This window comes from Rhamphochromis sp. 'chilingali' (genome assembly GCF_963969265.1).
Source record: "Rhamphochromis sp. 'chilingali' genome assembly, chromosome: 2".
Taxonomy (NCBI): Eukaryota; Metazoa; Chordata; class Actinopteri; order Cichliformes; family Cichlidae; genus Rhamphochromis; species Rhamphochromis sp. 'chilingali'.
The window spans coordinates 33,929,936-33,953,762 of record NC_137930.1 but is presented as its reverse complement, the minus strand read 5'-3'; the positions used below and the strand labels follow the sequence as shown (position 1 = coordinate 33,953,762).

Sequence of the window (23,827 nt, the reverse complement as noted above, 5' to 3'; positions counted from 1 at the left end):
TATGACTAAATAAATCTGAAAGCATGTTTGTGTTGATTTTTTTTCTTTCAGGTCAGTGTGAGAAGTTAAGTGTTTGTAAAAGCAGAGGCAGAAAACAGCTGGTATATTTTAATTTGGTTTATTGAATTGATTACAGGAAACCTTAGAAATTGCCACAGAAAGTGGAGCTAATAAAGAAGCAAAGCAGTGGTTTTCCACTAAAAGACACCGCAGCAGAACACAAGCTTCCTGGGTTAGAATCTGTGGCATTATTTTAAAATAAATATAACATCTAAAGGTACAAAAACATCAATAAAGACAGTACCCTTTAAAAAACAAGCTTACTGTAAGCTCAAGGAAATCATTCTAAGGCATTGGTTGTATTGCTTTTTATAAGCTGTTTTCTTGGCAGTAGCTTTTGTAATATTGCAGGAAAACCAAACTTTAAACTGTCTTCTTTTATGTTTGTTATATTTTGCTAGTAAACAGGTTTTTATTGTCAAACATGGGAAAATCGCCTTGAATGAGAGTCGTAGTTTGAGGCTATATGTAGTGCAAATCCTAAAGGAAAGCCTGTGTATCTGTTGAAGTTCTATTTGTACTGGATGATTTCACTGGTTTCAAGGCACAACAGTAGCATTTGAGACAAAGTGAAAAAAAAAACAGTGATTCGTTAAAAAAAGAAAAGGGCACGTGTAGCTTAAAAAAAAAAGATCTTGCTACACGGTGACAGGTCGGGGCAGAGAGGTGGGAACAAGGGAATGTTCAGATGTTCAGTTCAGCCATAGCGCGCTCCAGAGGGTCGGTGGTCCAGTAGTCGTAGTCCCAGCCCAGGAACCAGCCAGTGAACGTGGGCGGCTCGAAGCCCTGCTTGATTTTGACAATGGGCGTCCTCGGGTCTCTCTTGGCCGGATCTGTCTCGATGTAACGGACCGCTGAGGAAGACGAGTTTGAATTAGTACAAGGATTAAAAGGGTAGCAGAAGATGCTTTATGCTTTGACTCTTGGTGACACTGCTGCTCTAGTTATGGGGCACTTTGCTGTTAATGCATGTATCAGTAATTATGATGTCTTTTAAATAAATACATTCTGTTTTTTGATTAAGTTTTAATGTTTTTTATCTAATGATTGATGTTGTGTTAGATAATTTGCAATGCCAGCTGTATTTCTCGTCTCCTATTCCACATGGCATTGTTCTTTCTCCTCATATTTGCTCACCAGATGCCATAGCTTCAGTCTTCTCCTCCTCTTGGGCCTCATTTCCAATCCAGACAAACACCTAAGAATAAAAAAAAACCCAAATAAATAAAGGTTTATTGTGGAGTTTATTCTTTTTGTGGGCACTGATTCTGCTCTGAATGCATATAGTACAGCAAAGGCAGTCAGCTTGTTTTTTACCTGCTCCCAGGTGTCCAAGATCATGACATCATCAGTGGCAAGGTCATCTTGGGTCATCTCACCTGGTACCTCCTCAATCTAAGAAGAAGAAGACGGATTTAAGGGGGCTTTATTTTTATGTACACGTAACGACAAATAAAGACACAGTGCACTGTTTTCAGCAGGTACTTTGAAATATTCTTGACATCCTGCACATGCTCGTGCAATACCAAAGACTTGAAAACTCGAGTCAGAATAGGACAAAACCAATCCAGCAGGAGAAGAAAACGTACTATAAAGTTTCCAGTCTTATTGGAACAAGCAAAGAGACGGGGTGGATGAGCATCCATCTTGTCCTTGAGTCTAGTGGAGGTGCGATACTCCGTCTTTCCACCCAGAGCCTCCCAGAACTGATCTGTAAAACGACAGAAACACTTCAAGCTATTACAACCATCAGAATTTGTAAGAGGGCAAAGCAATAGTTTGACATTTGGGTAACTCTGTTCCTTTTTTGTTGGTACAAAGCCAAATCAGGTTTTTAGTTTAGCATAAAACCTGGAAGTAAGCCTGGTTCTGTCTAATGGGGAAGAAAACAAAATGCTTGGTTTACATTATCAGGTTATCACTATTTTTAACTGAGGTAACTGCTAGAAGTATCTGTTAGTGGACAGATGTTCCAGTGATTTCACTGTCATCACACACAAATTCCTCTATTTGCACTGGGAGGCAGTGGGATAAGAGATGTGCATGTGGGAAAATGTGTTCTGAAAATTTCAGGTCAGCCAGTCTGACACTTAAATCCCATTTCTCCCCAATCCTGGCTCTCGCTTCAAATTCCAACACATCATCTTGACCATGCTTTCATGCCTATATGCACTGAGTTGCTGCCGTGTGATTGGTTGATTAAATATCTGCATTAACAACCAGTTGAATAGGTGTACCTAATAAAGTGTCTGGTAAGTGCAATTGCAGTGTTTCCCCACACATAGACTTTAGTTGGGCAACCTTATTTTGCTATTTATTCATTTTATTTTGCCCATGTGGAAACTGGTGGTTTTCGTCAAGTGAGCAGTGGTTTACAGGTGAGATAAGAGCACTGAAAATGTCAGTGCTGTTACATCACCTGCCATAGACCAAAAAAAAAAAATACCTGTAAACATATATAAAGAATGAAACAAACCAGGAGCTAAAAGCTTAATGGACCTGCTGAGGTGTTTGCAATATTGTGTAGTTTTTGTTACAATTATTCTTGCCCTTCCAGCTATACAGCTATTTAATCAATTTTTAATATACAAAATTATTGTTAGAGCACCTTTAAGGGTAAAATAAAGCAAAATAAAACAAAGTGTAAATGTAAATTTGCAACCAGCATCTGTGAAACAGCAGGTACCTGCACAGTACAGCATCAATTTTGAATAGAAAATCTTTTCAACCATCAGAAATAAAATGGTGAATTTCTCGTTTGTCTTTTGCGAGGCCCCAGCCGAGGCCAGTCCTCAAAAGCAGGGTGTTTATGAAAAATTGAATCTGTTATGTTGTAGCCTGAGGTGTTTTTATATGTGAACCTGTTAGCAGGGAGTTTCTTCTTCTTGAGCTTGGAAAGCAAATAGCAAGACTTCTGACAACATCAGAAGGGGTGATGCAATCAAGTCTGCTTTGTTTCAATATGGATGAACATAAGCGCTTAGCCGAAATACAAAAAGGGAGCTATTTAGCCTCGCATTAAAGCGCTATTTTAACAGCCAGACCACACTTTGTAGCTGACACAGATACAGTTCTGAGTATGTTAACAGCTGTTGGGTTTCAGCTTGACTTAAATGCAGCAAAAAAATTAAATAAAGGAGAGAAAATGATAGTGGAGGTAACTGTGTTTATCCTGTTTCCTCACCGCTCTCTCCTCCCTCGGACAGCTCGGAGACAGACACGCCCAGGATGTCACACAGCTGCTGAGCTCCCTGCTTCTCTGTGTCGCTGGCACCCACTCCCACCCACAGGAAGGAGTTGCCGGGGGTCACCAGAATAAAAGCATCATTGGAGTTTAGGTTTGATGCCTGCACGTCAAGCTGCATAGAAACAGAGATATTGCAAGTTATCATGAGGAGCTGTTGTACGTTGACCTTCTTAAGTGTTGGTGGTTTTTCATTTTTACCAATATTCATGCTAGCATAATGCTTTATTTGACATTTTATGCCCTCTAACACCAATTCGAGAGGATATTTTAAAGGAAAGGACATCGGTGTTTTCCATTCTTACTATGCATTTTTCCCTTTTCCTCTTAAATACCCTTCAACCATTTACTGAATACTTAAAAAAAACTTCAAGTATGAAGTGCTTCTGCTTTCCTTTAAAACCTCTAATTGTTACTTCATTGTTAATGGACAGTGCTTATTAGATTAGAAAACAAATATTTCAGAAATCTGTTAGAAACTGTTTTGCAAAAGAGAGAAGAAAAAAATTAAATAATCGAGGAATGATTAAATTCAGGTAATGAATGAGACGTTTCCTCTCACCTCCACAGCTCGTGTGTGTCCTGCAGAGTTGGAGCGCACCTGGAAGAGTCGAGTCTCAGCTGGAGCGGACTGACCTCCTTCTCTGGACGTTCCTCCCTTGTACACAATCATGGGCTTTCCTCCAAACAGACTCATCAAATGGGCCGGCTCTTTCCCCTGCACCACCCTCACCTGATACACAAATACCGAATTTAAATCTCTGCATCTAATGAAGTTGTTGTCACAGCAATTCATATCGAAAAATACCTCATGCATTTTGATGTTACAAGCGGTGCTACCAAATCACTGCAGACACATCCTCCCTAATTGTGTCCTGTGAAATATGCATCAACAAGGTGTGGAAAAAAAGTCTGCAGCAGTTCCCACCACTGACGCAAGATGGCAGCACAGAGCCAAATCATGCCATACCCTGAGGTGAGAGTGAGATCTGTGATATTAGTAACCACGGTGAAGATAAGGTATGTCGAAAACAGTCTGCGGTTTTTTGTAATAAACAGTCATAACTCTGAGGTGTTGCAGTCAGTGGTTCCTCTAATTCAGTAAGCACTGCACATTACACTAATCCTGAGCTTGCTGGGGCAAACAGAGAAGAGATAAATATTTACTGATGAGTTTACAGGGAGAAACTATTTGTATTACATGAAGTTTAACATAGAAAGCCAACATGCTTTTTTATGTTCTGCTGTTCCTTCAAATATTTGACATTTGATGCTTTTGGCTTGCTGCAGTTGCTGATAGATTAAAGTTGAGTTCATAGACTGTATATACAAGTGTGAAAATTCCTTAATGCTTATAAATGCATTCTATTTAATGGTCAGAAGGGGGCAACTTCTCTTAGTGAAAAAAGCCTCTAAAATCTATGAGAAACCAGCACTGCTCCTCAATTTGGATCCACTGGGACTTTGCTATGACCTGAGTAGAAACTTTCCTGACAAGGTTTTGGACAGCGTAGCAAGTCTTACTTAACATAACATAATGCTCATTATCATTATTAATGTAGCATATGCATCTCGTGATTGACAAGTCCCTGCAATGGGAGCGATTTCTCAAATGAGACAGAGGTGAAAGAAAAGCTCAAACTCTGGCTTCAGGCCAGAACTTGACCAACAGGTGACATCACGCTTGCTATGCTCATCCTTAAGTACAGCCTGTGATTCAGTTTAGTTTGACAGATGAGCAAATGCAAAAAGTGTTTGGTAATTGCAAGATGAGGAATCAGGAACATGAGGACAAATAACTGGGACTGCTGCTGATTCCTACACACAAATTCAAACACATACAGAGTCGTGCCACAACACACGGACAATAAGAAGGCCGTACATGCACACGCGAGGAGTGAGCAGTGAATGACCAAAGACTCGTATGAGTTCAGAGCCACTCATGAATATTTAGGCCTCACAGACAGGCTAAGGCATCATAATGTTGGTGTGACATCAGTTCAGGACAAAGGAAAAAAGTAGTGTGGCTTATTTATGCTAGCAGACCGAGCTGGCGACAGAGAAGGAGGGAGCCTCCCATGAAACTCCACAGTGGAATGTCCTGTTTGTGTTTCAACGAGTCGTTTTCATTTGAAATTCACTTTAGCTCATTATTACAGTCACTAAACCTGAAAGGACTTCTCAAAAATGAATAACACAATACCCTCCAGTAATTATAAAGAATGGGAGAATCAAGAGAATATGTCCTTGTTGCTTCTATTTTTGCTGTGGCTCTGGACACGAAACACATGAGTCCCTTAGTGAAGATGAGGAGCAGGGAAGGAATGAAGGAAAAATACCTGAGTGGTTATAGGAGCGCCAACAACCTGAGGAGATAGAAAAGGCCAGAAACCAAGCAAGTGAGGAAATGAGCAGCAGCACGGAAACCATGAGGAAGAGGGAACACAGTGAAAGGATGTAAAAGTCAGACAGGACGTGCTAAGGAAGCCAGACGTGAGCAGAGTCGTTGATGACAGGGAAGATCAAATAATATATAAGCATATGGAAAAAAAACCCAGAAGCACGCTAAAAGAACAATATGTTGTACCTGCACAGGACCGCCGCCGAGTTCTTCATCCAGCTGTGCGCCGAGGATCGCAGAAGCCCCAATTTCATCCTGACTGGAGTCCGCTCCCTGCCTGGAAAACAAGATGAGTTTATCAGCTCAGCATTCAAACATAACAAGAGGAACTGACTTGGACACAGCATATGCTTACAGCCCAACCAATAAGATTTATGACTGTGATTAATCTAATATATATCAACTTTGTGTCTCTCGCTGAACTTTCTGAACTTCACACCTTCTCAATCTTTCCTCCGCGTACTTTTCACAGTGAAACAAAAGTGAAAAACTGAACTATGATTTGTTTATTTCCAGTGACTATTACATTAAATTCAGTGCTACCAAAAAGAAAATATATCCCCCTTTTTATAGTATTGAATGACTGATACTTAAATTTGTGGCAACAAGTTTAAGCTCCAGTGACTGAACTAGCTCTGAAAGGGGGATGTGATGAGTGCAAAATAACAACTTCATAATGTATAAATTTCTGTGTGAAATCCCTTTGTGCTTTACAAATGTAATGTACCTACAAATTTATTTCTGACTCCTCAGCCTCGATGTTTGCTTATGAATCAGTAAATCTGATCAGACCCTGCTAATTATCTAAAAAAAATAATACTCCAGCTCCACGCCGGCTGCTTATATTTTAGTGCTATAGTCTGATGACAGGTAACTTCACGATACAGACTCTAATTATGGTTCCACAGTCTTGACAAATTTATGTCTCACCACATGTAGATGATGTGTCCCTGGCGCCCTCCATGAGAGTAGTTGTAAAGGATGATGTAGCTGTCTCCTCCATAGAACTGTCCATAAGTGGATGGATCCACTGGGACTTTGTCAGATCCCTCTGTACGCCAGATCTAAGAGGGGGGAAAAGAATAACATGGAAAACGTAAAATTAAAAAAAATCACATTTAGTAGGCTGTAGATTTCAAGGTGCACCTGCTCCCCCTACTGGAATGGAAAGTAATGACACACACAGGCAGCACTGAAAGCAAATCTGACACATAATCACAAGCTGAATGACAAACCCCCACCTGTTTCTCTCCGCTGCCATCGTCCACCATGCCATGCTGGGCGGCCATGGCGGAGGATTCATGTAGGGTGGCGGCATCGAAAGGCACCTTCTCAATCTTTGCGATGCTGTTAGCGATGTAGGCCACACCCAGGCCCACAGTCTCATCTTTATCGCGCCAGTCTTTGAAGAACTGCTTGAAGAGCGGCGTCTCGCCCATCTCAGGCAGGATCTGGACCTGTGTGTGTTTGGGGTAACCCATCTTCTTGATGAATTCGTCTGCTGCCTTCATCGCTGCTTTCCGCTCTTCCATGTTGGCGTCTTTGCCTGAAGAGAAAAGACATTAAATACTGGAGAACGAAATGGAGAAATGTTACTGAAAATCAAAAAAGGAGGCCAGAAATTATTTCTAAACCTGGGTGAGAAAGGTCATTTGGTGCATTGACTTCAGCACTAATATAAATATTACAAAAGAGTTCTGAAAGTTGAAGAGTTGGTAACGAGAAGGTAAATAGTTTAACTTTTGTGAAATGCACGTATTTGCGCTTTTGCTAAGAACGATATGAGACAGCTGTGTTGTCTGCAAGAGTGGAAAACAGCAGCTCAGCCAAGAGCCATTTCTTGAGTCCGCTGCACCACCCTGCACTGACCTTTCCAGAGAAAGATCTTTCCATCAGAGCCGTGGTCCAGGATAAAGCAGTCACCAGACTCCAGGGTGCTCTGAGCGAAAGGGTTCTCTGCTGCCACGAGAGTAATCGACATGGCTCCGGTAGCATTGGACACCTGCAGGGGAGGATGGGAAGGAGGATGAAGGAGCTGCCAAGCAGGGAAAAGTACCGCTTTTCAGGAGATTGAAAGGCTGCTGTAGACGCTGCTTCCTCTTGATCTTTTAAGCCAGGCAAATATGAGCAAGGGTTTTATAAAAGATACGTCTCTTAATTGATGTCAGCTGGCAATTTTACTCTATGAATCTTAGAAATATGACGCTCAGTACTTTATATTTTAACTGATGAATGATCACAAAAAAGGGGCTGCAGTAGGAAACATTTTGGGGGTTAGTTTAGAAAAATTTTATATTTTTCTAAAATAACCCACAAAATGTTTCCTACTCTCTAACACATTATAGTTTTACCTTAATTATTACCTAAATGTGTATTCCTGATAGGGAGTTTGTATTTTTGGACTATATCGATTTACACTTACTAGTCACTTTATTAGGTACACTTTCCTTTTACTGGTTTGGACACTCTTTCAGCAAGGTACTGGAAACATTCCTCAGAGATTTATTGGCAGATAGATTGGTATGACAGCATCCCATGATGGTGACTGTGGAGGTACAGTGAGGCCTGCCCAAGAAACCACTTTGAGATGATTTGAGCTTTCTGACATGGGATGTTACCTTACTTGAAGCTGTCATCAGTTGATGTGTACACTAGTAATAAAGAATTGTCAGCAATATATCTCAGGTATACTGTGGCTTTGTGGTGTGACCTTCTGCTGCTCTAGCCCACCTGCTTCAAGATTTGACATATTGTCTCTTCAGAGATGCTCTTTTGCATACTTTGTTGTGCTTATTTGAGTAACTGTTGCCTTTCTCTCAGCACAAACATTATCCCTTATTCAGACCACTCTCTGTAAACTATAGAGATGGTTGAGTGGAAAAATCACCCCAGATCAGCAGTTTCTGAAATACTCGTACAAACCCGCCATATTTAAAGTTTAAAGTCACTTAAATCTTTTTTCTTTCTCATTCTGATGCTTCAGCAGGTCGTCTTAATCATGTCTACCTGCCTAGATGCATGCAGCTGCTGTCTGGATTGCCTGATTACTTGTGTTAATAAGCAGTTGAATAGGTGTACCTAATAAAGTGTGAGTGTATATATGTGCAAAATTAACAAAACATTTACTACATTTTTTTTAATCTACTTTATTTTTAGTACTTTGGGTGCATCGTTCTGGAACTAAACTAAAACGTTTGTGGTCACTTGTAAATTGTTGTTGTTCACAATGAATCATGAATATATTAATTCATCATAAATAACTTTATTATCCTTTTATAATGAGGTTTCTGTATTGGTGTTTAGAGGCCCATTTCTAGCAACCAACATTTTTTATGTTGAAGAAGCCACATAATCAGCCTGTGCACAAACACAGGAACAAAAACTTTCCTTGCTCATGTGCCAGGCACGTTTCTAAGTGAGTGAACGCCATGTTTGTTTCTGTGTTGTTGCTTTTTTCTTAACAAATCCATGCTCTGACCTTGTAGAGTTTAGCCCTCATCCTGTTTGAAGCATCAGCTTTGATGTCATCCGAGTCTCCAGCTGGTAGATCTGGTTTGGGACCTAACACCTGAGGACAGAGGCAGAGATTTTAATAAAAAAGCGACGCCTGAAGACCTAAATTTGATCTCATAATGCACTGATCGCACCTCTATCATCTTCTCTCTCTCCACCCCCTCATCACAGACATAAACTCGAGACCTCCCACTGCGCTCATTATCACGGATCCCCTTGGCAACCTGAGTAGCCTTCAGCTTCTCAAAGCGGTTGCTCTGGGAGCCACACCACTGGTAAATCTCCTGTGGGGTGAAAGGAAAGACAGTGGATTGAATGAAGAAGAGCTTTTACAAGTCATTTTTTAAGATAAGCTCTATGTATAAGATTTACATCTCCCAGGTCCAGGATGAAACAGTCTCCCGTGTTGAAGCTGTCCCAGCTGACCGGCACCTCCGTTGCCCTGACCACGCGGCGTCCTTTAATCTGGAGCACTCGCTGCACCGACACCTCATTGGTGACAACGTGCTTGAAACCAGATGCCACGCCTCCTTTCTGCAATATGAGCGTCGCATTTAAAAGTGAAATAAAATAAATAAATGAAAGTAAAGTCACTCCAACTGTAAATAATAAAATGTTTTTTTGAGCCCTGTTCTCTCTGCAAATTTACTGCCCTCTTGACACATCTGTGGCAAAAACGTACATACACATAGAAACTGTATAGAAAAATCCTCATATATCAATATTTCACTTACATAGCTTGAACCCTTATCAAAATGATCAAATCTTCTATTTTTGCACCTTACAGTATACTATGGAGCCAACTACGGGGATTTGTTTCTATGCATGTGAAACATCTAAATTTACAGCAGATGTTTCATGTAACAGTGAACGAATAAAGGAACTGAGATTCTGTTTCAAAATATGTGATAAATATAAAGTATTTCTTTACATGAGCCTGGTTTTAAAAGCATCAAAAACATAAAGGAAACACACCCCTCTAATCATTTATCATATTCCTCTTAGGTAAATTCAAATGTTTCTGCTAGTTCAACAGTGACATCTTACCATGTATTTGATTCCAGACTTGAAGTAGCCCAGAAAGGTTTTGGACTCGTGTCCCTGCACCTCACGGTACTGGATGGGTTTCCCCCCGAGGAAATCGTCCATTTGGACCGTAAAGATGGCTGCTGAGCCGCTCTCATCCTGGGTGCAGAAATCACCTGTGCGAGAGAAACCAAAGAAGGGATCCATCTTAAATCCAGCCCTCACAGTTCTGCTGAAAAATAACCCAGTTAGCCATATTTTGTGTCTGACCAGTTCTCCCAGTGAGGACTTCAGTCAGTTAGGAGATCAATATGTAAGAGCAGCAGCGGGTCACATTAATACATGTAACATTGTTTTATTTATGGGCACACAGTGTAGTCCATCAGCATGTGGGTGGATTACATCACATCCTGCTTATTGGTAAACTGTCTGTGCCAAGATCAATCAAGCTTACGAAAACAAAATAAAATTAATAATCTGACTCAGCAGTGTAAATAATGCGTTACCTAGTAATACCCATTTCCCATTATTAATACCAACACACACAGCACAGATACAAACAGTGACAACTAACTGGGATTTGAAATTGGAAATGAAAATGTTTGGTGATTAAGATGATTATCTTACCAGAACATCAATGTTGGTTTGGACACATCCAATACACAATTATAACTTTTGCCCTGTCTCCCTCATGTGCAATGTGCACACAGACAGGGCAATTTTCCCCATTTTCCCTATTTAACAAAGTATTTTATTCTATTAGTACAGTATTGTTTTCTATTTGTATAGTACTTATTCTATTGTATATAGTATTCTTTCTATTTCGTATAGTATGTTATTCTGTTTATCTTATTCTATTCTATTGTTTTTCTCTTTTTCTCTTAATTTTTTACTGCTCTTGTATTTTCTGCCGTGACCAAAAATTTCCCACGTGTGGGACTACTAAAGGTTTATCTTATCTTATCTTATCTTATCTTATCTTATCTTATCTTATCTTATCTTATCTTATCTCCCAATTTTAATCAAATAAAGAAGTATATAGTATATAATTAATTTAGTTTTCTCTGTAAAGCTCCTAGTGCTTTAAAATTTTCCCTTGACATAAAGGTTTTTTTATTTTAAACCGTCATAAATAGTTATACATTAAACTGTATTGGGTAAGTCGTTGGTGAAATAATCTACAAACTTTTGCATGCACGGTTTAAATTTTCAGCACTTCAATGTAAGACATTATGTTGCATTACTGGCAGCACTTCCTCCTCTTTCCTCTGCTTTTTTCCCCCTTTCCTCCCTCTCGGTTTTGGGTTTGCATGTGTGAGTGTTATTGTGCATCTGGGAATGACACCGACTGGTCATCTCTCCAAAACACCCGCTGGCTTTTCACTTCACACTCAGCCAAACAGATCGGCATCCTAAATGATAGTGCGCAATAGTAAATGGTTATACCAAACTCCTGTAAAAATACAAGAGTTTGCACAGCAAATTCTTTGTGAATACTGGTAAAGGTGTGTTTTTTACAATATGATCTGTGATTGATTTTTATTGCTGTGGATGGAGATGTAGAGCTTTATCGTAAAATCATAAAATCTCTATGAATATTATGTATAATAGGAGCTAATTGTGTTAGAAAAGGGAAACCTGTAATCTATACAGCAAAGTCTTCTTTCGTTATGTAAATGTTATATTACCTAGTGACAGATAACAGCTGACACAACCAGCTGCCAGTACAGTGCTGTACTGTAATTTAACAGGCAAATTCTCATAGCATGCAGTCAGGCTACGTTTTAGTTCTCACTTCCAGGTATTTCAATTTCCAGGAATTTATTTTCCTTTGCACCTGTGCACCAGGTCTTCACGTGGTATTCAAAACCAATTATCTGCAGGGCGGCTCCACCTGTCACATTCTTCTTTGGCTGACCTGCCTCTCACCTTATTTGCTCTTCCTACTTCAGCTCTCCACTCTGGCCAAGATTGCCTGGACTCCTGTGCTCACCTTCTCACTAACATCAGGCTGACCTCCTCTACAAAAACCACGAATCATTTTAAATATGCAATAAAGTAAAATAATTTTCATAATAATCCTGTTTATGAGTTCAAACTCATGTTCACTAATACTTTAGCTTAAAAGGTCATCTTTTACACTAATCAGCTTTTTTAGGGATCTCCATACTTCATTTGTCACTGAGAATATCTACATTTAGTCCTTATTAGGTTTTAAATGCATGAAAAAAACATCTACTATTAAACACCAACCCTCATTCGTTTCACAATCTGATAGAAATGATACAGCTTATTATCTGATAAAACTGTTTGCCAATGAGCCATGTGGCTTTCTGTTGCTTTATGGCACATGACTCACTGTCCTGACTAGTTTCAGCCTCTCCACTGCAGCAGCAACAACGGGCAAAATTATTTTCCAGGGCCTTCATCCTCGTACTGTTCCTCATCTGCTTTGCAAGTCAAAGAAGATCACACTGGAAAACTGAGATCATCTTTATTTTTTGCCACATCACAATGGAAACAAATACAAAAAGGCATGTCTCCCATGTGCTACTAGGGGTTTTGTGCTCAGCCTCAGTGTGACCTGTGATATTCGTGGTTTACTTTCACATTTGAATAATCCAAAAGAAAGAACAGCACTGTATGGTATCCCTTCCAGTTATAATGGTCGACTCTGAGTAATAACCCAGAGATCATTTCCCTTTCACGGCACTCACCCAACCAGAAGTGGAGGTCGTACTGCAGGCTCCCGGAGCGCTGTTTGATAGTATTGAGGATGAGGTAAGCATCTCCGGTGTAAAATCCCCCGCGCAGGTTCTCAGGGACAGGCACCAGGTCAAAGTTCTCCACCCTCCACACCTGGAGGCCTGGCTGCTGTCCAGCTCGCTCAAATTCTGGGTGGTGCGCTGCCATCCTGCATTCAGGGAAGTCACAGACCTTAAGTTAAGGGCTTTTGCTACTGCACAGGCCAAAAACAAATGCAGGTCAATGAGCTAAACAATAAACTTAGTTGGTCAAAAGGCTACTGCACCAATAAAACTTGCAGAGGTTGTAATAACTTTACAAAGTGAAGCAGACACTGCCCACATGAGAGCTATAAAAGCCACTCCCCTTAAAGCTCAGTGGTTGCCATGAATATAAAGATAAAGCTTTGTTCTAGTTAAGTATTAATACAGAGCAGAGTGATTCATCCACTGTGCTCAGGGTATTTCCTCTAGAGAGCAGCAAGAGGAAGCCATGGCAGTTATGACTCATTGTTATCATCATAAACTGTTAGTGATGGTTGGCAATAGAAACACTTCTGTGTTTCTGTATAACTGTCTATTTGTATATCCTGCAACCAGGGGTTTAAAAAAGCCTTTAAATGTGTCTTTAGATAACTACATAGTGGACAAATCTGCTCAGAGACATCTGTCCAATCATAAACACACACACAGACACACACATAGACCCATTCATTCATGTCTGACATAATGCCACCCACAAACAGTTTCAAGTAGGTGCCTGTGCTACACTAGATTACTGCCTACTGCCTTCTGGAACGCCTGAGCGGATGTCTCAGATGCTAAAATGAGAGCGGGGCATCCTGTTTAAAAAAAGAAAAGTGGTTAAAATTTGAATAGTTTTTCACTTTTTGCAGCTGTTATGTTGTTTGGGTAAAAAATTCTAATGCCAACAACACAATTCATACCACGACGAGGCAATAATTTAAACAAAATTATGCTACAAATTCTGCAGTAAAGATCAACAGCCCACACAGTCACAGCATCCTATACCAGCTGCTTGTTACGACATAAACACTACAGAGGTAACATTTTTTCTGCAGTGGAGTGGAGTAGTGCTCTAACCCAAACTACAATATCAAGTTTAGATGTTATAAAACTGTATAAACTAGAGTTCATGCAGTTCAAAACAAACACAGAACCTAGTTTTCCACAGGAATGCTGCTCGTGTACTGCCTTTCAATTTGGATGCACACTGAAGCAAGAATCGGCCATTCTTCTAGGCAGGCGCCTGCCCACAAACATGGCAGGAATCTGTTATTGACCCGGGAAGAGGAAAGTGGCTCCGAATTCATGCAACCAAGCCAACAAACGTGGGGCTTCTTTCCCCCCCATCTGTGCTCTCTTCTTATGTCAAACTCAGTGCACATTACTTTGTAGCTAAGGAATGGTTTGAGATGGAAAAGCAGGCGGATAATTTCACAGTGAAACACATGCAGTCAAAACAGAAGCTTCCTGGAGTCATACGAGGCCAGGCACCACCTGACCTTCCATAACTACACACAGGTTTGGCTGGACGGGAAAGATCTGAAGCCATGAGGCGATGCCATCACAGCATTATACACAGTCCTTGTAGATTTCCCCTTGTGAGAAGCTTGACGGTCACAAAAACCATAAATGATGCTTCTTTAGCCACATAAGAAGAATTAACTAACGATACCAATGTTGAATAGCCAGTTTCTGAAAGCTTCAACACACATTAGTGGCTTGGGTCATAAAGTTCTCATATGTTTTATTTGATAAAAAACAGTGTAGAGAGTTTTCATAACAATTTCACAACAAAAGTGACCCAGAAACTATTTCTAATTTGGATTTTATCTGTCTTGGATCACCACATGGGCTAACCTCAGTCTTTCTACTTAAGCTGTCAAACACGAGCCAGCCAAATTTCCTACTGAATTCCTGTTTAGATCTATTGCTGTGGTCTGGAACATCAAAATGACACAGTTCAGCCTTTACATAACCAAACTTTTGAGTTCAGTAGTTTCTGTAATGCTGTTGTTCAGGCTATATAGTGAGAGTGTATATCATCAGTACCTTTTGAATTCGTTCTTGCTTTCTTTCCATAAATATCATAGGAAAAGCTGAAGGTTTGCAACTTTTATGGAGAGCTAGATGAGAGTTTCAGAGAGCTACCACTTCCATGTAGCATGTTGTATCCTGGCCTAGCATGATAATTTAAAGCAATGGAAGAAGCTAGCGTAGCTCTGACGAAATTAAAAATGCAGGGCGTTGTAACTTCCTGATGTCTTATTCCCACACTGAGGTTTTCCTGTACCCCCAGAGGCTGTAACACCCCCTCTAAGACCTCAAATTTCTCTTTTAACACTTTCCCAGTGTTTCATAAACTTATTATAGCACAAAGCCAAGCGTGTCTCTTTTCTTTATGCTAAGCAGCTAATCATCACCTTGCTGCCAGTTCATCTAAAGGTTGAAAAAGAAGAAAAAAAGTGATATTTCCCTCCCCAAAAAAAGTTTGGTTATTTCTTAGAGCTATTTTTATTATATCAGTGAGCCCAGATAGCATCCTCAAAACACACCTGATGATTCATATTTTTCAATTATGTATTTTCAAAAGTCATCTAAGTGCAGAAGCAAGCACATCCTCCCAAGATGGCTACTTCCTGGCAACTAGCAAAACACTGTAGTGACATACAATAACACTGTGCTCTCATGCAGCTGGTAATAAATCTGGTGCAATGCTACAGCATTTCTTTAATGAAACCAACATACCCAGAAATCTGCAAACAGCTTCACTTTAATTTGAAATCAAGCGGTAAAGGGAATATTTTTACCCCAAGCTGGCCATTACACAATCATTTAATATTCTCATGTAGAGGGTGCAAGTTTTATGAGCGGTTACCTCCTAAATCACATTCTCAAAAACATACCTGAAAACAAAGCTAGGTTTCCTTAACAACTGAAGGGTTTTCATTTAGTAGCTGCTGAGTAGGCTAACTTCCCTCTTAAACATACCACTTGTGGAAAAGACAGTATCACTTCTGTGCAGCTTCATATTCTGAAGATGATCATCTCTGTGGCACTAAATAAACATGACTGGCTGTGACTGTGATCTTCTCCTCTGATGGAGAAAAATGTTCTGTCTTGTCTCCTGCACATCAGAGCTCTTTCATCCTAGAGTTAGGTACGATCCCTGACTTAATAAAGCAAACATCAGAGGGGATACACTCAGCATCTGAGCAACCTTTGAAGAATCAAAGCCAGTAATGGTGAAAAAAAGAAGACGAAAACTTACACGGGGAAAAGGTTAGAGAATGAAGTTTAAGGCACAATAAGACTCTTACAAATACAAATGTTTTTGCTTGTATGAGGGGCAGCAGCTGACTAAAACAGTCATTTACTATTCAGGGTTGCTTCACACTGGATAAAGTGACTCAAGGAACGGTGGTTTGTTGACTCAACACAGCCTAAATAGAACCGGTCACATGACCTGTGGTCAGTCACGGGCATGCTGAAGAAGGGAGGCGTCTGCCACCAGCCGCACACTGGCATCCAGTCAGTTTGTACCCCCTCATCTGTGGACCCACCCACCACCCCTTTGCCTCCTAACAAACAGGGAATGAGAGCTCATTCCAGCTCCAGTTATCTGATCCCCTCCCCCAATCCTTACCAACCTCTCTTTTGTGTCTGCCTTCGCTCGAGGCCCGAGTGAAAACTCGAAACTTGTGCAGGTCACAGCATTGGATTCATATGACAAGAAATAAACTGTTACATAAGCCCTTGTGATTTGTCTGCTGGTGTCCATTCTTCAAAAACAAACTCAAAATAGCGTTATCTGGAAAATCTTGATTCTTGGGGGCCATGGCAGCATATCATTCCTGAGTTTCTCCCAAATAAAACAATATTCCTCCTTCAGGAATGGTGTGTGTGCGTGTGTGTGTGTGTGTGTGTGTGTGGGGGGGGGGGGGGGGGGGGGGGTATTTCTGGTGACTCATTTCCTCCATGCCTGCCACTTTCAGCCTCTTCAGGGCTGCTGAGCTGCCATGTAGCTTGTTCAGGACACATCAGATAATGCTCTGTACAGACTCTGTAATAGCCACTCTGCTTCCCTACCATCTGTTGACACTGTGTAAGACAAGGAGAATCAAAATGGCTGTTTATGACTTTGTAAATAATCTCCCTGATTTATGGATGGCTGTCAAATGATATGAGAAACTTATTTCAGGAACAATCAATATGTGAGTAGCCATAGCTGAAAAACTCTGTAACCACTTCTCTTCTCATGTAATGTGCAGAAAGTTTTAAAGATGGGATTTCACTCTGTATGTGCGCATATGAAGTGAGTTCTCCAGTGAGTAATTAAGTAACAAGTAATGTGTTACACATTACTTTCTTTTTCAATTATGGCCCCAAACAATGCAATTTTACACTTTTAAACAGGAACATTCCTGATATTGTGTGGTCAATTTCACAGTAACAAAACTACAGTAAAATGTTTGCTTTATGTATCAGTTATAGAGAAGTCATTATGATTGTGGTTGCACTGCTGCCTCAGGAACTTGGCAGTTTGCAATCATTCGTTCATCTGTGCACTTAAAGTACCCAAAGACAACATGAGGCAGAAAGCTGAAGTTAAAAAGTAAGCAGACCGTTATATTGATGATCCTACAAACATAATTACATCCACCATGAAATCATTCAAAGCTAATAATTGGAGAGTTAGAGGAAGAACTACGAGAACTTTGCATGTTTAAAAAAATCAGAAGCCATTGTGAGCTACACATAAGACTTACAAGAAGTCAATGCTGCTTAATGGGACAAGACTGGCTTCTGGGGCTTGAGGTGTATTCACATATATTCATATACAATGATGATCACTTTCACAAGTCTAATTTAAATGGCATTTAAAATAAAATATTTTATAAAATTACCTAGATCTAAACTTAACTTTAACTTGTGGTTGAAGGCAGCCTAGATATCCCTAGTCGTGTTTGATTCATTTGACAGTCAAATCATAAAATAAAATTTTGCGGTGACTGAATGCCAAACATCCATCCATAGCCACCATAGCAATGCTTTACAACATTGACACACAATCTCAACTTTGTAAAGAATGGGACAATAGTCAATACTAGACTGCATGACCACAAGAGGCAGCTGGTCAGGAAATGGATATTTAAAAAACACAAGACATGCTCTCATTTTTCATGCAGAGTCAATCTGCCAGGTTGTCTGAACTTAGCAGCTTACAGCTCTCTTGGCCTTTTCTGACATAAAAGGTTGTCTTTTTCTATTGGTTTTGAGCCTCAACAATGCAGACTGAGTGCCAAATTATAATAATAAAACTGCTATTGAAATTATTTTACTTTAATCCTACTGAATGGGGCTGCCCGGAATGTGTAATTTCTATTAAATCTCACAGGACCTTTATTTTACACAGGTAAAATATCCACTCCTGCTTATCTTAACAGTGTTATTAATTGTTAATTGAGTTCATGTTTGCAATGAGTTATAAGTATCAGACACTTTCAGTGGTTGGGGCACTCTTACTTTGACGGGCGCTGCAGATTTAGCATACAAAAATGCTCTGCTATAAAGACACACAGTACTCTCATTAAAGTAAGATTCTGTTAAAAGTTTGATATACAATATAAAATTTCTAGTGCTGTCAACGTTAACGGGCTCGCTCCATGCGAGGGCTGCATGGCATCAGCTCGTTAATGCGTTAGCGCCGTGTAGCAACTCGCATGGGGCGATCTGCGTTAACTCGCTAACGGAGATTTGCCGCGTTAATGCGGTTATGGCGTTAACGTCATTTTAGCGAGATTAAGGCTGACAACACTAATAATTTCACAATGAAATGATTTCTGAGTACAAATAAAATGTTTATGATCTATTGCACAAAATAAGACTGTACAAAGATTAACATTAGCCTGTTTTATCCATTCCAAAACCAGTTTTCATGTGTGTTTGGGAGCAATTGTCCTGTTGGAACATCCAACTGTGACCACGTTTCAATTGTCTAGCTGTTGATTTGAGGTGAAGTTGAAGAATTTAGAGGTAATCTTCTTTCTTCATCATTCCTTCCATTTCCTGCAATGTACCAACACCACTGACAGCAAAACAGCCCCACTGGTGATGCTACCACCACCATGCTTGACAACTGGTACCGTGTTCTTGAAATCCTCACTTTTACTCTTCCAACCATACCTCTTGTCATTGTGGCCAGATAGCTCAAAATTTCTCTTAACTGAACATAAAACTTTTTTACAGAAGGCATGTGGCTCGTCCATGTGGGCAGCTGCAAGTTTCAATGGAGCTTGAAGCTGTCGATTTTGGAGCAGGGGCTTCTTTCTTGGTTGGCCCCTGGTCAGTCCATGGCGATGTAAAACTCGTCTCACAGTGGACAGTAATGGTGGTGTACCAGCAGTTTCCAGTTCATGGCAGGCTTGAACCTGCCATGAACTGGTGAGTCCTGAGTTATTCGTGAACATCTGAACTAATTTCCTTTCATCTGACGGTGACAGTTTGGGTCTTCTTCCAGACATCAGCAAAGTGGTGACACATCCGAGTAACTTGTACTTACATACAATTGTTTGAACTGATGATCTTGGAATTTGTAGTTCTTTAGAAATAACTCCAAGAGACTTTCCCAACTTGTGTAAATCTACAATGCTCTGTTTTAGATCTTCACTGAGTTCCTTGGACTTTCCCATTGTTCTGAGTATTGGTCAATCCAGCCAGAATTTTTGCCAGAAGCTTGTTGATGGCTACCAAAAACATCTGGTCAAGGTGGAACTCACTAAGGGACATTTAGCCAAATATAGTGAGCGTAAATACATATTTGAACCTGTATATATATACTTTTGACTCTGTGTGCAGTAAAGAAATCCAAAATAAATTCCAACTTGTGCACCCAATTCTTGTTTTTGAATGGTATTAAAGATGTATGCTGTACAATCATTCCACCCTGGAAAAAGAACAGTTCAAAGACATCATTGAAAGCCCAATATTACCATAACATTCATGCCCGGGATAAGTGTATGTAAACTTCTGACCACAACTTGGTATGCACTCATTCTTGTTGTTCCCCAGATGAGCCCTAAAGAAAGCATGCACACTGTTGTTTAAGGCGTATAAATTTGAAGTAGGGTGTAGTTCAGACACCACTTAATCTCTGGAGTGAGGAGCTGACTCAGTTCTTTCTAACTTCTGCACACATCATACAGTCTGATGAACTCAGTATATGCTCGCTACAACTGTCACGAAGAGGATGTTGTGACGGATCTGCTCATAACTGTTTCGTCATTTCTGTGGCAACCACAGCACAGTAACTAGTGTTTAGGACAGACGGGTACACTCAGTTTAGTCCACGGGTGATACATAACCCATTTTAATCTAAGACCAGTAAAACTTTTTGTATAATACTGCGTTTGTGTGTAGTGATATTAGCTACACCACACCATGAATAACGGTGCACTTTATTAATAAAACTCAAATTGTTAAATGATTTCTGTAATTTTCATGCTTTGCAACAACCAACCTTTGGTCATATGTTCGACACTCCAGCTTTAGGATACAAAACTGCTAGGTAGAATCTCACAGTTTCTACCATAGATCCTGAAAAACAGCATGTTTCTATAGTAACATGTTGTTTGGGTTTTTGCATCACATCATGAAAGTCACTCTAAATACAGTCAGACAGAGTGTGACGTCAGTTTTCATCCACACTGCATTTTCAGGAAACATTTCAGGTTTCCGTCGACTTGTCCTTATATGGCAACACTGCCTTGCATTATAGCTAATTAAAAGCTAAGTTTAGCACTTTTTCTATTTATTAGATAAGAAGAATATTGGTTAAAGTATAACAAAAACCGTAATTTCACCCTGTAGGTTAGTCTCTCTCTGTTAAACCTATAATCCAGACAGAACTAACGGGCGTTAAATAACGCATCAAATTACCATCCTGCAATCTGTGCGTCAGGCTACATATTTTCTTCGAATAACGTGGGTTAATAACACAAACCTTACCTGAACGCGGAGGTTGTGATCTGGGTCTATAACGGACGGACGGGTGTGGACCTGAGCTGCAGCAGGAGCACAGAGTCGGTAGTTCAGCAGAGCGCAAAGCAGCTTTTTATGGTCTGGCCCGGGACTCACTATATGACACACCCTCTCCGCCTGTCTGCTGCACCGCCTGCTGCATATCTGTCTGTCTATGTATAATGTAGCTGGGACAAGATGCACAGAATAACCGGTACAAGTAATAGCTGCTTACATATTTAGGGGTTCAGTACTGGCTTGGCTATTTTAATATTTTAATTTATTTTAATATTATTTATGAAAGAAAAAGAAAAAAACAACAACAACAGCTTACAAAGGTGTTTTTGTTTGGTTGATTGGTTTTGTGTGCCTGTATGTGAGACAGTTTATTTTTATTGTATTTTTATTTATCTTTTGCTACGGGTATTATAATAGAATCTCTGCCACAACTGTAACTTCCGGCCACGACTCACTCTTCGTTCAGGAGAGGGCTTCTTAAACAACACTGCCCCTGTCTGGTACTACTATACTACCATACTATTACCTATTCTACTAATAAAAGCTCATCAATGGCCCTCTTGTGGCCTAAAAAGCAAAGAGCAGGCTAGTTTTTAGTCCCCTAACTGGCATACTCAGACAAAGGTTGTTTGAGTGACTGAGCAAGAAAGGTGGTTGGCTGGGCAGTTAGTTTAACTTTTGAGTGATGTTTAACAATAACAAACAGACCTTAGAAATTTCCCTTACTATTGTTAATATTATTATTCTTATTGTTATTATTTACTATTCTAGGGGATATTTAGACACAGTTTATGTTGAATAAATGTTGTGATAATGAGTGCCTGTAAATAAAGCATGATTGCTTCTCGTTCACACTATCTAATATGATGAACATAGTTTAGCATCAAGGCAGCATAAAAATGTGCATCAGCCAAAAAGTGTCACATTTCACAGCAAAATCTCCAGTGTTAAATTAACACTGGAGAGTGTCTATATGGGTCCACACCTCTGAGTGTTAAATACAACACTGTTGAGTGTTAAATTAACACTTTTGACAGTGTTATATGTTTAAAAGTAACCTAGTCAGTTTTGAAGATTAACAAAGACTAACACTGAGCAGTGCTGATTTTCTAACACTGGAAAATAACTCAAAATGTTAGAAATATTCCAGTGTTAGAAAATCAGCACTGCTCAGTGTTTGTGGATGATTCTTAAAAATAGACTTACATGAAACTTTGGCTGCCAGCTGGTCCGTGCAAAATCAGAGGCATTCACAAGGGGTGTCCATTACTCCCATCTGCTGTCCTTAACCTCCCCAGTTAAACTTTCTTTGTCTCCTGCTTTCTGATGAGAAGGTCAAGCAAACAGATGCACTTTCGCTGATAATAACTGAGATGGGGTTTTAACTGGAAATGTCTAATACCGGGCTTGAAAACACTGACAGGTAAAGTGGGTCAGAAAGAATTGTCTTGCAAAGAACTGACAGCTTCACTAAGTCTAAGATATTATATTTGGCAGTAGTGTCTCTCTCCAGCTGAACAAGCATTTAGAAACAAAATATTCATTTCAATCTCTTTCTTCTTCAGGCTTGTCTTTTGATGGTATTTCTTGCGTTCCTGAATTAGCACAGATAACGGAATGGTGCATTTCTATTTTCTTCGGTAGGCATACTTCCCCTGAAGAAGATAAAGGATCTCAAGGATCCATGTAGGTGGTGAAACGATCTCTTTGCCATCTGAAGGCCTGTGTGTTTGCAGTGCTAACAGACACTGGTTCCTTTACAGTACGCATAACTTACTGAAAAAATAAAGGAAGAGGCAAAGAGAAAGAGCTTGTTTTGAAATTTTGACTGCAGTAAAATTTGCTGTGAAAAAGAAATTTTGAAATACATTAGTCAAGACATATAAAAAAAACATTTATAAAAGTAGAAGCAGGGTACTGTCAATATATCAATGTCCAACACCTCTGCACCTCTGCATCTAAATAATTACATTTACTGGTTCCTCATGCTTCCATGCATCCATCCATCCTCTTCCACAAAAGCAGTGATTAATTAGTTGCTAATCCGAAGGTCACCTTTCACCTGACTGTTTCTCTGTCTGATCTGGCCTGCGGTAACCGGGTTTCCTACTTTAGGTGGGACTGTAAAGCAGTCTGCCACATTAACTGCATGTCCTCGTTCACTACATCTTCTGAGGCACTCCTATTTTCCTGTATATCCACTTTTCTTCTTCTGTATATGTCCAGAACATCTCAACCATATCTCGCTAACCTCATCTCCAAACCTGCATTCCCTCTGAACCACTCATTTCTAATCCTGTCCATTCCAATAACTTCCAGTAAAAATCTTAGCATCTTTAAAATCTGCCTCATACCTTTTTGCAAACATCACACATGGACAGCTCTTGCTACCATCTTTCTTTCCTTTCTCTACCTCCCCTTTCATTCTTGCTCAGGTCTTATGTCTAAACTGTGATTCCCTCACTGAGACTGTAAGTCATATTTTCAGGAAATGTACATATATATTGACACAAGTTGTGGCAACACACATTCAGAGTAATCGTATTGGGAAGTGATTTATTATTATTATTTTCATAAGATTCAACCTGCATGCTGATTTGATTCAGATTTGGTCATCCTTGTAACGGAGTACAAGGAACTACAAGAACTATTAATACTTCCTTAAGGTTTGTATCGAGTTGCAGTATTAATGCAGAATACGTTTATACCCTCTTCATCCAGATGTGAGTACGCGCGTGCCCGTGCATCTACTTTGCTGTGTGCGCGCGCATTATAAAG

At 40.0% G+C, this 23,827-nt stretch overlaps 1 protein-coding gene across 2 annotated transcripts; it reads right to left on the bottom strand.

Annotated features, from left to right (window-relative positions):
- Positions 1 to 108: 108 nt before the first annotated feature.
- gsna (gelsolin a) lies at positions 109 to 21,174 on the bottom strand. 2 transcript variants are annotated; one of them, XM_080875879.1, is made up of 17 exons: positions 21,020 to 21,174; positions 12,962 to 13,158; positions 10,266 to 10,420; positions 9,591 to 9,752; positions 9,353 to 9,502; positions 9,184 to 9,273; positions 7,575 to 7,707; positions 6,947 to 7,251; positions 6,636 to 6,769; positions 5,892 to 5,982; positions 5,644 to 5,670; positions 3,867 to 4,037; positions 3,245 to 3,419; positions 1,650 to 1,771; positions 1,378 to 1,455; positions 1,198 to 1,258; positions 109 to 914 (listed from the first exon to the last, which is right to left on the bottom strand). In XM_080875879.1, exons 2-17 carry the CDS (start codon positions 13,155 to 13,157, stop codon positions 745 to 747), a joined length of 2,220 nt encoding a protein of 739 aa, XP_080732005.1. In that variant the 5' UTR covers position 13,158; positions 21,020 to 21,174; the 3' UTR covers positions 109 to 744. The 2 variants fall into 2 exon arrangements, with proteins under 2 accessions (XP_080732005.1, XP_080732006.1); XM_080875880.1 differs by lacking the exon at positions 5,644 to 5,670.
- Between the last annotated feature and the right edge of the window lie 2,653 nt (positions 21,175 to 23,827).

Coding starts and splice junctions, on each gene's coding strand:
- gsna (XM_080875879.1), bottom strand. CDS start 13,157: ATGGCAGCGCACCACCCAGAATTTGAGCGAGCTGGACAGCAGCCAGGC. Junction 9,503..9,590: donor TCATCCTGGACCTGGGAGAT/GTAAATCTTATA, acceptor TTCACCCCACAG/GAGATTTACCAGTGGTGTGG. Junction 1,259..1,377: donor TCTTGGACACCTGGGAGCAG/GTAAAAAACAAG, acceptor TTTTATTCTTAG/GTGTTTGTCTGGATTGGAAA.